This window comes from Colletotrichum paranaense (genome assembly GCF_030867605.1).
Source record: "Colletotrichum paranaense strain IMI 384185 chromosome Unknown Scaffold_20.1, whole genome shotgun sequence".
In the NCBI taxonomy this organism is placed as follows: domain Eukaryota; kingdom Fungi; phylum Ascomycota; class Sordariomycetes; order Glomerellales; family Glomerellaceae; genus Colletotrichum; species Colletotrichum paranaense.
In genome coordinates this window covers 314494-327607 of record NW_026848978.1, presented here as the reverse complement: position 1 = coordinate 327607, position 13114 = coordinate 314494, and the positions used below count along the sequence as shown (strand labels likewise).

General features: G+C 52.3%; 5 protein-coding genes across 5 annotated transcripts; 4 read left to right on the top strand and 1 right to left on the bottom strand.

Moving 5' to 3' along the window:
• Positions 1-22: 22 nt before the first annotated feature.
• CPAR01_15627 (ribonuclease HII) lies at positions 23-1075 on the top strand (the record flags this gene model as incomplete). The annotated part of the gene is made up of 1 exon (XM_060499875.1): positions 23-1075. One exon carries the CDS (start codon positions 23-25, stop codon positions 1073-1075), a length of 1053 nt encoding a protein of 350 aa, XP_060341451.1.
• A 2170-nt stretch (positions 1076-3245) lies between these two features.
• CPAR01_15626 (uncharacterized protein) lies at positions 3246-4433 on the top strand (the record flags this gene model as incomplete). Its single annotated transcript, XM_060499874.1, has 2 exons — positions 3246-3623; positions 3702-4433. The coding sequence occupies 2 exons, from the start codon at positions 3246-3248 to the stop codon at positions 4431-4433; spliced, it is 1110 nt and encodes a 369-aa protein (XP_060341450.1).
• Positions 4434-6167: 1734 nt separating this feature from the next.
• Positions 6168-8343, top strand: CPAR01_15625 (hsp70-like protein; the record flags this gene model as incomplete). The annotated part of the gene is made up of 4 exons (XM_060499873.1): positions 6168-6217; positions 6326-6402; positions 6461-6763; positions 6818-8343. The coding sequence occupies 4 exons, from the start codon at positions 6168-6170 to the stop codon at positions 8341-8343; spliced, it is 1956 nt and encodes a 651-aa protein (XP_060341449.1).
• A 368-nt stretch (positions 8344-8711) lies between these two features.
• CPAR01_15624 (uncharacterized protein) lies at positions 8712-9440 on the bottom strand (the record flags this gene model as incomplete). The annotated part of the gene is made up of 1 exon (XM_060499872.1): positions 8712-9440. One exon carries the CDS (start codon positions 9438-9440, stop codon positions 8712-8714), a length of 729 nt encoding a protein of 242 aa, XP_060341448.1.
• A 493-nt stretch (positions 9441-9933) lies between these two features.
• On the top strand, positions 9934-12884 carry CPAR01_15623 (uncharacterized protein; the record flags this gene model as incomplete). Its single annotated transcript, XM_060499871.1, has 3 exons — positions 9934-10144; positions 10428-10676; positions 10774-12884. The coding sequence occupies 3 exons, from the start codon at positions 9934-9936 to the stop codon at positions 12882-12884; spliced, it is 2571 nt and encodes an 856-aa protein (XP_060341447.1).
• Positions 12885-13114: the final 230 nt, after the last annotated feature.

The following is a 13114-nucleotide window of genomic DNA, read 5'->3' as shown; positions in this document are numbered from 1 at the left end:
CATCTCCAGCTCACCCGTGACAATGGAAGACTCTCCAATGGTCGAGGATATCGCTCTCGAGACTCCAGTCCCGGGTGCCTTTGTTCCCCCTTCTATCAACGAAAAGGCCATTCTCTCGGGCGACTCATACACATACTTCTCCCCAGTTCCCTCAACACTTCTCCCACCAGCCTCATCGACAAAAACCAGCACACCTGACGAATCAGATTCACCGGCAGCGGCCGGCACTCCAGTCTGCTTAGGTGTCGATGAGGCCGGCCGCGGACCGGTCTTGGGACCCATGGTGTATGGTGTCTTTTACCTACCAATTCCCCTCTCGGACCCCTTACTCCGTGAGACCCATCACTTTGACGACTCCAAAGTGCTCACACCGGCCGTCCGCTCACAACTCATGACGGCTCTGTGTACGCCGGGCTCCGACCTGGCCGAGACTTGCGGCTTCGCCATCTCAGCACTCAGTGCCCGCGACATCTCATCAGGCATGATGCGCCCGGGGGCCAACTACAACCTCAACGCCCAGGCCATGGACGCCACCGTTGACTTGATCAAGGGTGTCTTTGCGCAGGGCGTCAACATCCAGGAGATTTACGTCGATACCGTCGGTCAGCCCGCCGCCTACCAAGCCAAGCTCCAGCGCTTCTTTCCCGCAACAAAGATTACAGTCGCGAAGAAGGCAGACAGTCTCTACCCCTGTGTATCGGCCGCTTCTGTATGCGCAAAGGTTACCCGTGATGTCGCGCTTGAGGTTCTCTACAAGGGGCGAGCCCCTAACGCTGCGGCAGAGGGAGAGGAGGGCATGGCCTGGGGTTCAGGATATCCATCAGATGGACGGTGTGTGTCATGGATGAGATCCAACATGCACCCGGTGTTTGGATGGGGTCCCGAATGCAGGTTCAGTTGGGGCACGGCCAAGGACATGCTCGAGGCAAAGGGAAATCCAAAGGTGGAATGGCCGGTCGAAGATGACGGCGATTCCGCGCGGATGACAGACTACTTTGCGTCGGGGAACAGGGAAGAAGATGGTGATGAATTGGGGACTTGGTTTGGCAGACCGGCTGGCCTAGAGGCGTTTTAGTATAATAGTTCAGATTGGGATTGTAAAGTATGTCTCACTGTTTGAATGCCGCCTTGAAGGTGTTAATATCTTGCGCTGCCTACCCTTACGACGTCCACATGTATGACCGATGATATGTGAATAGGCTGCAGTAAACAACGATGGTTTGCTTACGTTTAGGTCTCATCGACATCGTCTACAGATAGCGCCTTTCCATTGTATCATTATGCCTGTAGAGTAGAGAGTCAGCCACTGTTATGTCACAGTCCTTTAATGAGGTGGTCGGGCGTAGTCATACAGTCCCCGGCTGCGTCTGGCCAGCATCACGAACAGCCTCATTGTCCACGTTTCTTAGTATAACCATGTTCCAAGTGTTTACAAACAGCGACAAGCCAATGCTTTGCATTTGCCCACCTTCTCAGCCATGCCAATGCTGGTCATGTCACACGGTTCCTATCATTTATTGGCGTGTCTGTGTGGCACCTCGTCATGCTGTCTACTTGACTCGCAATCAAGACGGACTCCCCTTAGTCTGATCATCATGTCGTTTTGACGATGAACACAGATGCACACTTGATGTACGGCTATCATGATCGATCTATTATGAAGGACAGGAAAACACGTACCATCAATTTTCATCGCCACATGGTCGCATCTTCCGCTGGCTACTCTTCATCAAATAGTAGATAGGTTTATTTTAGGTTTCCAATCACCGTGTTGATCAGCCATGAAAGCACTCAATACTTGAAGTATTCGGTATCATTCACATTTTGGTTGTCAGAGACGTTGGCTCAGTCGTGATCGGGTACCTTCATTTGAACATCAATTGTCACTTGCGCTTCTTTGCTGAGCAGTTCATGTTCAATACGTGTAATAAGCGATATTCACCCCAGCTTCTGGAATGCCTGTTCACATTCTCTGTCTTATCAGTAAGGAATCGGCCAGGCCAGCAGGCCCCTCCCTCTCCATCAGTCATTTGACTGTGGCAAGTTTACAGGAAGTCTTTCACTCGGTCCTTGGGGATTGAACAGCTGCGGAAAGCATCGAAGCAGAATTACGATGTTTGGAATGTTCCCTGCTCACAAAGAGGGCATTTTGGGGTGGCGGTAAACTGATGATACTTACCACCAGGATATATCACGAGGAAGCCAGCATAATATGGCAATCATAAACTCAGTGATTGTGACATGGATAGGAAACCTACGTGACATACAACTGTCTAGGAAGGATTGTTCGAAATCTCAAAAGACCTACGCAAGCCGAAGCTGCGTAGAAATTTCTGGAACCCAAGCGAGCATGCGTCACTTGAAGACACGGCAGGCAACCACATGATGCTGGATGAGGGCACTGCCGGAATAGTTCGGGAACCGTGCCAAAAAGACAAAAAACCGCTATCTAGAGTTTGAGGTTTACGATCGGGAGGACACTCGCTGGGGACTTTATTACAACCCAAAAAGTTCAAGGATCCTGCCATCGTTTCTGAGGAGTTCCTCGAAATAGGCACTCTCCCGGCGTCAGGTTCTCTTACGGAAGTTTACAAGCCGACCCCGGTCGCCAAGGCCGACGAAAGTATCGAGATGCCGTTTGAACGCCTTCTCGTCACATTTAATTCATAATGATGATCTAGATCTTGCCGGGGTGAGTCTTTGTCAGCTTGAAATGTTGAAACAGCCAAAGAAAATCACGAGCATCGCGGGGAAAATGGCTCAAGGTTAGTGGACGAAGTAACTTGTGACGAGAATATGAGATGTTGAGAGTAACGCTAGGTTTCGAGAAGATGGGAACTCTTGATTTGTTTCGAAATGGAATGCCTAGCCTCAAGGAAATCATATCGAGGGCTACCGAGGTCGATAGACCCCCTGCTGAGGAGAGAAACAACTGAGACAACGAGCACGTACTCTACGTCACTGCCTAGTACGGGAAGGACGACTCTTCTTCGGAAAAATTCAGAACCCATTGCTTCTGGAAGATGAGCACGAAGGGAACTGAATACGTGAAAAGCCAACGACAGAAGATCGAGTCCACTGTGCCATCCCCTTATTCAGCCAATCATTACGAGTATATGAAGAGCTTTTCAAGAAACACAAAAGAAAATGGGCCATCTATCCTATCGCCAAGATGGAGAAGCCTGACCCCTCTGACGACTCATCATGTCATGCTTGGTCAGGACAGGCAATGATTGCTCTATACGATGCCTATCATCCAGGCATGCGAGATATGTCTTTGGGAGGGCTTCAATAACCCCGTCACCTATTTGCCGGGTCAGGTCACCAGTATCTTTACAACAATCGCTGCGTCAGTGATGAAATCGGAAGCATTTTCTTCACTCGCGAGACCCGGCTTCAAAGCTAGCCCTGGCCCAGAGAGTGGCCTCAATTGGAACAGTCCAGTCTTGGAGTTGTATCGTGTTGCAAATGGCCTTTGGACGGGGCCAGAAAGAATCCGTCATGAGGATGGTCCATCTTGCTGGCTCTACAAGGGACCGCCGTGCAGAGTGGAAGACAACGGCAATGTCAAGGATCTCGATAGACTCGCCGTCACCTTTTGTACACGCCCAATGCCAGAAGGCGTACGAGGCACGAAGGAAACCATTCAGCGCCTCCGCCTTCCTTTGAGAAAGAATGATGGCGGCGAATGAAAAGTCAAGGATGGCGACTACATGGTTCCCGCGATCGAGATTGCAATTTTGTCGACGGGTAATCGCCATCCTTGTGCATACGAGAAGTTTACTGGCGTGGGTCTATTCGACAACTTCAAGGAAGTGTTCAGAGTTGCCTGTCGCATCGAGAATACGAATGCAGACGGAAACCTCGAAACTCGATACTTGACACAGGAATCAGCAGTTTCACTGCCAGATCTCTCTAAGATCCATGGTACGAAAGAACAAAGAGACGCTATGGATGGGAGTTGGGCCCAGGCAACGTCCAATCTCGCGACATTTGTAAAGAAGTGGAAAATGGGACCCGAAAGTGTCCCAAGCACCCTCATAGACGGGTGGCCAATCAGGCTTCGCAAAGTCGCACCCAATTTCTTCACAGAGGGACTGAGGGTTTTCACTCCCGAGAAAGAAGAATCAGACCGGCCCAGATTGCTTTCCGTCAAAGAGATAAGGGAATCACTTGACGGGAGGAGTGGTTTTGAAACTCAGTGGTATTCCACGAGCATAACCACTTGGCAGCAGCCATTCGTTATCAAGGGAAAAAGCACTTCTCAAGCTTCAGAGGCTGGTCAAACGGAGAAAGCAGGCGATGGAAATGTCAAGTGCAAGGAGCCGCGTCGTTTCGTTTACGACTCAACGGCGGCTCTTAATACAGAGGAGTATATTCAGGAAGAAAGAAAGGACCAGACAGATTGGGAGATATGCGACATCGCTGATTAGCAGAGGCCGCTCTCGCGCTTTGAGGTCAATTATATAGTTCCCTCGCGCGTTGGGTACACTTTGCAATCGAATGTGCTTGTAAAACTCACTAGTTCGAGTACTTGGTTGAATCTATTCGTTTCAAGAACTCGACTGAAATGCATTTGCGGGACTGCAGTCATTTGTACCCGAACAGCCGTCCGGGCTGTGGTCGTCTCGAGGTTCCGAGCCCGATTGGAGACCCACTTGTAACAGGATCCTCCTTTGGTCAGGGCCGGCCGGTCGGCCGGGTGAGTGGGGTCATTTCCGATTGTCGCAGCTTTTTGATAGACCATCTCTACGCAGTACACAGTATCCGTGCATTCCTTACCTACCTTACCTTAGGTACCTTTGCCATTCCTGCTGGTGTTGGCGGAATTTCTGTCTTTGCCTCCGCCTTTGGTTGCTTAGTCGTTGTTGGGTACTGCCATCCGTAGGAGCATCAGGTACGAATACGTACCAAGAAAATGAGAATCAGAAAAAGCATAGAGGTACGAGAGGGGACCATAGCAGTAGGAGGAACAGAAGAAGAAAAACCCGCAATGGTGGGTTTCATTGGGCTGCCATGGCAACAAAGGCTGCCCTTTGCGCACCTGCATGCAGTGTTCACCACCTCACACACCACCAACCCCAAGAATAAGCAGCCTGATTTCCCAAATCAATTCCTTTTGCCTAGCTGTACGGAGTATCAGTCTGCCTAATTGTTCCTGTGAATGCTGCAGTCCTTTGCATCCCTTCTCACTTTTACCGCCGCATTTCTTGGCGCTCACAACCCAACCGACATTGATCGCACCTTCTGTTGATTTCAATTGTCGCCTCTCGGTTGCTTGAGATCGAGGGGTCTGACTAAGGTCCAGAAAGGCCCCAGAAAGGAGATTCGAGATGAGTGTGGTGGATAATAGATGCTTCATGAAGAGTCGCTGGGTCCGGTCGCTGGGCCACGCACAGCTGCGTGGCCCAGTCTGGATGATATCACCTCACCAGCGATGGAAATTCTCTTTTCTGGAGCGGTGTGGATTCGTGGACGAGAGGGGAAAAGTAGAGGATACCTACACAGACCAGTTTTAAGGCGTGCATGGGAGCCAAGCCAGGGTACTGCGACAAGGGGCGCAAACGGGCTGCCCCTCCATAGACCTCATGGAAGGTTATGATGTCAGCGAATCGCCTTTCGCAGAATCTTTCTCACGTCGCTGGAATCGCCTTGCGAAGCGCTGGGGAATTGCCTCGAATCCTGGAAAATTGGAAACTTTGCCTCCTGGAGAGGCTGAAAAGGCCCTAGTCCCGAATTAATCCTTGTAGGAGTTGGTAGAAAATTTCAGGCGAGTTCGAGAGGCTCCTGGAAGTGTCCCCAGCTGGGCCGCAGCGATTGTGGTACCCCACCAATTGAGGGTAGGTGGAAGAGGAAAGAACCATTTCGAATTTTTGCGGGGCACTGAGTCGCTCCTGCCTCCTACCTGCCGTCTACCTTTTAAGAATCCAAACACCAACTCTTTGCATTTTCTGTCTCTTCACTCTTCACGAAATCCAATCCTCTTCTTAATACCCATCAAAAATCAGAAGTGTCCAGCGCATTTCTTTTTTCACCGAATTCTTGATCGCTGATATCAACTCTACCGGAATACAACTTCTCCCGGTTACGCGCACGAAGATACCCCTCCTTCACACGCAAGTTCTAAAAACACCACAACTCTTCTTCCACACACCACAACCGTCACAATGGCTTCCGGAGGCAAGGCTGTCGGTATCGACTTGGGTACCACCTACTCGTAAGTTACTCTCCTTCTTGCGCTACTTTCTCTTTCTCAGCGTGCCTTCCCGCCGCCTATATTCCACCACCACTCAATACGATCACAACATATACTAACAGCATTTAGATGCGTCGCATACTACTCCAACGACAAGATTGAAATCATTGCCAACGATCAGGGAAACAGGACAACCCCGAGTTTCGGTACGTACCAAATCTGAATTGCTGTCGAATTCCTGACATTTGCTAACTTTTTTCGCAGTTGGTTTCACCGACACTGAGCGTCTGATCGGAGATGCGGCCAAGAACCAGGTCGCCATGAACCCCCACAACACCGTCTTCGATGCCAAGCGTCTCATTGGCCGCAAGTTCCAGGACTCCGAGGTCCAGGCCGATATGAAGCATTTCCCGTTCAAGGTCATCGAGAAGGGCGGCAAGCCTAACATCGAGGTCGAGTTCAAGGGCGAGACCAAGACCTTCACTCCCGAGGAGATCTCCGCCATGGTCCTGACCAAGATGCGTGAGACTGCTGAGTCTTTCCTCGGCGGCCAGGTCAACAATGCTGGTAAGTCACACATGTCCCAACATCAATTGACAGTCACAGACTAACTGGTCTCAGTCGTCACTGTTCCCGCCTACTTCAACGACTCCCAGCGTCAGGCTACCAAGGACGCCGGTCTCATTGCCGGCCTCAACGTTCTTCGTATCATCAACGAGCCTACCGCTGCCGCCATTGCCTACGGTCTCGACAAGAAGGCTGAGGGTGAGCGCAACGTCCTCATCTTCGATCTTGGTGGTGGTACTTTCGATGTGTCTCTCTTGACCATTGAGGAGGGCATTTTCGAGGTCAAGTCCACCGCTGGTGACACTCACTTGGGTGGTGAGGACTTCGACAACCGTCTTGTCAACCACTTTGTCAACGAGTTTAAGCGCAAGCACAAGAAGGACCTGTCCTCCAACGCCCGCGCTCTGCGCCGTCTCCGCACCGCTTGCGAGCGTGCCAAGCGCACCCTGTCCTCGTCTGCCCAGACCTCCATCGAGATCGACTCCCTGTTCGAGGGTATCGACTTCTACACCTCCATCACCCGTGCTCGCTTCGAGGAGCTTTGCCAGGACCTGTTCCGCTCTACCATCCAGCCCGTCGACCGTGTCCTCACCGACGCCAAGGTCGACAAGTCCCAGGTCCACGAGATCGTCCTGGTCGGAGGTTCCACCCGTATCCCCCGTGTCCAGAAGCTCATCTCCGACTACTTCAACGGCAAGGAGCCCAACAAGTCCATCAACCCCGATGAGGCTGTTGCCTACGGTGCTGCCGTCCAGGCCGCCATTCTGTCCGGTGACACTTCCTCCAAGAGCACCAACGAGATCCTTCTTCTCGATGTTGCCCCTCTGTCCCTCGGTATCGAGACTGCTGGTGGCATGATGACCAAGCTCATTCCCCGCAACACCACCATTCCCACCAAGAAGTCCGAGGTCTTCTCCACCTTCTCCGACAACCAGCCCGGTGTCCTCATCCAGGTCTACGAGGGTGAGCGCCAGCGCACCAAGGACAACAACCTTCTAGGCAAGTTCGAGCTTACCGGCATTCCCCCCGCTCCCCGCGGTGTTCCCCAGATTGAGGTCACTTTCGACCTTGACGCCAACGGAATCATGAACGTCTCCGCTGTTGAGAAGGGTACCGGCAAGTCCAACAAGATTGTCATCACCAACGATAAGGGCCGTCTCTCCAAGGAGGACATTGAGCGCATGCTTGCTGAGGCCGAGAAGTTCAAGGATGAGGATGAGGCCGAGGCCCAGCGTGTCTCTGCCAAGAACGGTCTCGAGTCTTACGCCTACTCCCTCCGCAACACCCTCAGCGACTCCAAGGTCGACGAGAAGCTCGAGGCTGACGACAAGGAGAAGCTCAAGACTGAGATCGACACCATCGTCACCTGGCTCGACGAGAACCAGCAGGCTACTCGCGAGGAGTACGAGGAGCGCCAGAAGGAGCTCGAGGGCATTGCCAACCCCATCATGATGAAGTTCTACGGCTCTGCTGGCGGTCCTCCCGGTGCTGGCGGTGCCCCTGGCGGCTTCCCCGGTGCTCCCGGCGGCGCCCCCCCCGGCAACCACGACGACGGCCCTACCGTCGAGGAGGTTGACTAAATTGATACCCTTGATGAATTCTTTCCTTAGAGTCCGAGTCATGGGTGTGGCACCGCATCGGCTGCCACTGGGTTTCACGACTAGACTTTTGCTTTCTTTGCATTTATGAAATCACGATGGGAAAAGCACGGTTATGGGTCAGAGATGTATTCTAGCTAGACTCCGCGGTTTAGGAAGTCTAATATAAAACAGTAAAATTACTTGTTCATTCATTCATTTATGCTTGTGATGTGCTCTTACACTCGAATACTACCCTATAATCATACTACTCAATCATGAATGGAAAATGTAGTGGTTGTAGTAAAAGGGCTTCACTTGGCCCGGCCGCAAAAATGTGAGAAGAGATGGATCCTTATTGTACAATTGTATCATGCTGCTGGTTCGATGCCGAGCCCCTGCCTAATCTGCTTCCGCCTCTCAATCTCCATCCTCTGCCACTCCTCGTCATTAATTGTGGGTTCCTCCAAACTCTCCGTAAATGCCATGCCCGGTGGGACCTTGGTGGTCCTTGCCTGCCAGACGTCCTCACTACTTGGCTTGCCATTTCCATACTTTTCAAACTCCTTCTGACGATAATGGTCTCTTATGGCATCCTCCTTCATCTTCCCCGAGTAACTCTTGATCCTCATGCAGAACCAAAAGTCCTCCCAGTGTTCGCTGCAAGAGCGCATCGTGCCGTATCGGTAAATGCTGTTCCACTGGCCGCCGACAGACTGGCAGTGAAAGGCCATGTCAAACGCCTGGCGGCAAGACATCTCTGTCGGAAGGGTGGACTCAGCCACGGGATTGTCGGAGGGTGGCGTGATTGCACGGTTGCTGGTTTGAGAGGGGGAATCGGGTGAAGATTTGAGGGAGAACCATGATGAAGACGATGATGACTTGGACGGTGGGGAGGATGATTGTGCTGGCGCTGACGCCTTTTCTTCTGGCTGATTGCCCGATTCGTTCTGGAAAAGGGCGAGGAACTTTGCAATCTCGGGATCGATCTCGGAGTCAGTCGTCTTAGTCGAGGATGGCGGGGTCGGCGCGGGAGCCTGTGAAGCTTGTCCCGGGGCGGGAGTCTTGGGGGGAGATGGTGAAGCCCAGAGCCAGCCCATTTCGAAAAATTGTTGATTTAAAACAGAACAGAGCGTAAAGAATCGGGCAAAGTCCCAAGGTGATATCGTCTTGGGCAGGTCGGACGCAATCGAGAATGAGGGGAAGTCGGCAACCGTTACCATCAATGACCTCCAAGACGCCGCGTCTAGCCAATGAGTGGTTGCATGATTTTTGCCATAGCTGCGCGTGCTCTAGTGGGGCGTCGTCGGTTCGGATAAGATATCGTCCGTTTCGAAACTTAAGGTTATGGGGCGCGTTGGACCTTCAAGTGGGGCCGCAAAGCGTGACATCATCCCACGCGAACACCGGGGCTGACTTTCTCGTGAAGGAGCTAAGCAGCTCTGGTAAGGTGAGGTGAGGCAGGCAAGCTAGTCGGCTGCCTTGATTCTCTTCCATTGCCTTCCACCCAGCTGTTCTCAACGTCCCGTCCTCAAACTCAATTCCACTACTGGCTGTCAAAGCAACATGTGAGTCTGCATCGACATCCATCCAATGTTACCTACCAGAGCGCTGCTTCGCTCCGGCATGAGGCCTGCGCCTCGGCTGCAGATGACATGGGGCCTGCCCCGGCCAATTGCTCAATCCCAGCGACATGGAGCTATCGTGCGCGCCGCGTCCAAAGCATGGGAGAGTACCGTAACCGGCGACGAGAAATCCGGGCATATCGCCACTTCGGAGAGCGAATCCATTCTCTTCTTTGACAGTAAGATTTCTGGTCACCCCTTCTCTCAGCCGAGACATTCCTGCATCTGACCCAGGACCTCGCGCCCCGGGTTTAGTCCCTACCCTCTCCCAATTTTGGCCTCCTCCGAGCATCAAGTGTCGTATCGATGCCCTTCACTGTCTCCGTTTCTCTCCTTGATGACATCCCCTGCTTTCTTCCCACTCACGGTCTTGTCCTCTTCACCCCCACCTTTGTGCCTCTTGTTCAATGTCCATCTCGGCCAGCGCTGGCGCGAGGAAACAATACTGACAATGGCTGGTAGACCTCTTTCCTCTCAAGCTCACCTACCTCCTCCGACGGTCATGGCAGTCAGACCGTGACCTGACCGACCTTCTCAAGCGCTTCGATAGCTCTGGCGGAGGCCTTAGCACCGATCCAATCAACCTAGTAAAACAGGCGATCCCCGACGATCTCCCAATCAAAGTCACAGAGATCCTACCGCGACTCAAGGACGGAGGAGCTTTTGTAAAATTCAGCCATGGCTCCGACGTTGTACCAAAAGATATTGAGAGTGAGTTTGAACTTCGTTCTAGTCCGCAATGACGTCTTTGTCGCTATTTAAACTGAGTCTCCTCAACTCGTGTCAATGCCTGACTAACACCCATAAGCATCTCTCGCTCGTTCGCTGGAGAAACATCCCCTCAGACCATGGTTCAACCCCTTTCGTGGGGTTCAGGCAGGATTGGTCAAGGGAGTTCCTTGGCTAGAGGATCTCTACCGGTTTCCCAAAAGTCGTGTCAAGGTCGAGTTCACAGGAAAAGATGCAGGCGGCGAGGCCGTCGAACTCTCACAGGAGAACCTCTACAGTCTGTTTCGCAGATACGGTAAAATTGCCGAGATAACTTCACAGCCTTCCGACTCGAAGGTTCTCCCAAAGTATGCGTACATCGACTTTGCGCGCGTCCGCGACGCCATCATGGCGAGAAATTGTCTCCATGGATTCCTGGTTGACGAAGGTCTTGGTGGCGGAAAGACTGGCACAAGGCTTCGCCTATCCTATGAGCAAAAGGTCAAACCGCACAACATCTGGAACTGGCTCACTAGCCATCCTAGGGTGGTAATTCCCGTCGTTGCCGCCCTCCTTGCTGCCATCACAGTGGCCATCTTCGACCCCATACGCGAATTCTTCGTCAAGGCCCACATTCAACATTCTTTCCGACTGAGCAACAACAAATTCTACCGATGGATCAAGAGCCAGACTTCGGACATTTTCTCCTCATTTGGGCACAAGAAGGCTGACAAGGCCGGGTTCAGTGCAGTTTGGCAGCATCGCCGAGACCTTATCGAGCAGATCCAGACTTGGCTCCTTGAGAGCTCCGACACTTTCATCGTTGTTCAGGGCCCTCGGGGTTCAGGCAAAAAGGAGCTCGTCTTGGACCAGTCACTCAAGGGCAGGAAAAACGTTTTGGTGATCGACTGCAAGCCGATCATCGAGGCAAGGGGCGAAAGTGGAACCATCAAACACCTAGCTGCCGCCGTGGGCTACAAGCCGATCTTCGCTTTCTTGAACAGCATGAGCAGCATGATCGATTTGGCAGTTCAGAGCACGACTGGGGTCAAGGCTGGCTTTTCCGAGACACTGGAGTCGCAGGTGGTCAAAATCCTTCACACAACCGCAGAGGCCCTAAAGGAAGTCTCCCTTGCCGGACGCGACAAGGACGGCAAGGATGGCGACCTTTCAGACGACGCATACTTGGAGGCCCGTCCAGACAAGCGGGCTGTTGTGGTCATTGATAACTTTTTGCACAAGAACGAAGGCTCAAGCCTGGTCTACGACAAGGTTGCGGAATGGGCTGCGGCAATGGTTCAGAATAATGTTGCCCACGTCATCTTCTTGACAGACGACACCTCTTACTCAAAATCGCTATCGAAGGCGATGCCGGATCGCGTCTTCCGCCAAGCTGCTTTGGGTGATCTCTCCCTTGATGTTGCCAAGAAATTCATCATCAGCCGTCTCGAAGAGGACGAAATCGAAAAGGTTCGAGAACAGTCCAAGGAGGCAGAAGAGAAGGAGGATAAGCCCGAGCAACACCGAAAACCCGATCTCTCGGAGCTGGACTCGGCAATTGGAATCCTCGGTGGCCGTCTCACAGATCTCGAATACCTTGCTAGACGACTAAAGGGTGGCCAAAGCCCCCAGCGCGCCATTGAAGATATCATCAACCAGAGCGCCACTGAAATTGTCAAGATGTACCTTTTAGGTGGCAAGGATACTGTCGAGGGCAAGAAATGGTCCACCGAGCAGGCGTGGTACTTGATCAAGGCGCTTGCTTCTCACGATGCTCTTCGATACAACGAGGTTCTCTTGTCCGATACATTCGCCTCTTCCACCACCCCTGGCGCCGCGAACGGGGAGTCAGCCTTGGAAGGACTTACAAATGCAGAGCTCGTTACGGTAGAGACCTACAACGGCCGGCCGCAAACAATCCGCCCAGGAAAGCCAATGTACCAAGCAGCATTCAGTCTTCTGCTTGACGACCGTGTTCTCAGGGCCAAAATGGACTTGGCCCTTCTAAAAGAGCTTACGAAGGTTGAGGCGAAAGTCATCGAAAAGGCTGAGGGAGAGCTGGCGCTGTTGGGCAGCCTGCCAAAACAGCCTGCTCAAACCGGGTCTCGAGTGGCGTACCTGCTCGAAAAGCTCGAGGGCAGCCAAGTCAAGATCACAAAGTATGAGAAGGAGATTGCAGCTCTCAAAACGGTTCTCAAGCACAACTACTAAGGCTTCATTGTTCGGGGGCCTACGCTCTGTATCAAACCCAGGCAGAGAACGACCGACGATGATATACGGTGGTCAATACCCTTCTCAATATTCCATTAATACTAGAGCCCTCGGCCTCGCCCAGAAATGCGCCTGTACAATATACCAGTCCTTGCTCTGTTGTCAATTATATCTGGCGCGGCTATTTGAGGTACTCAAGTCCAAGCTTGGGTTCCGTGGTGTACCCAGAT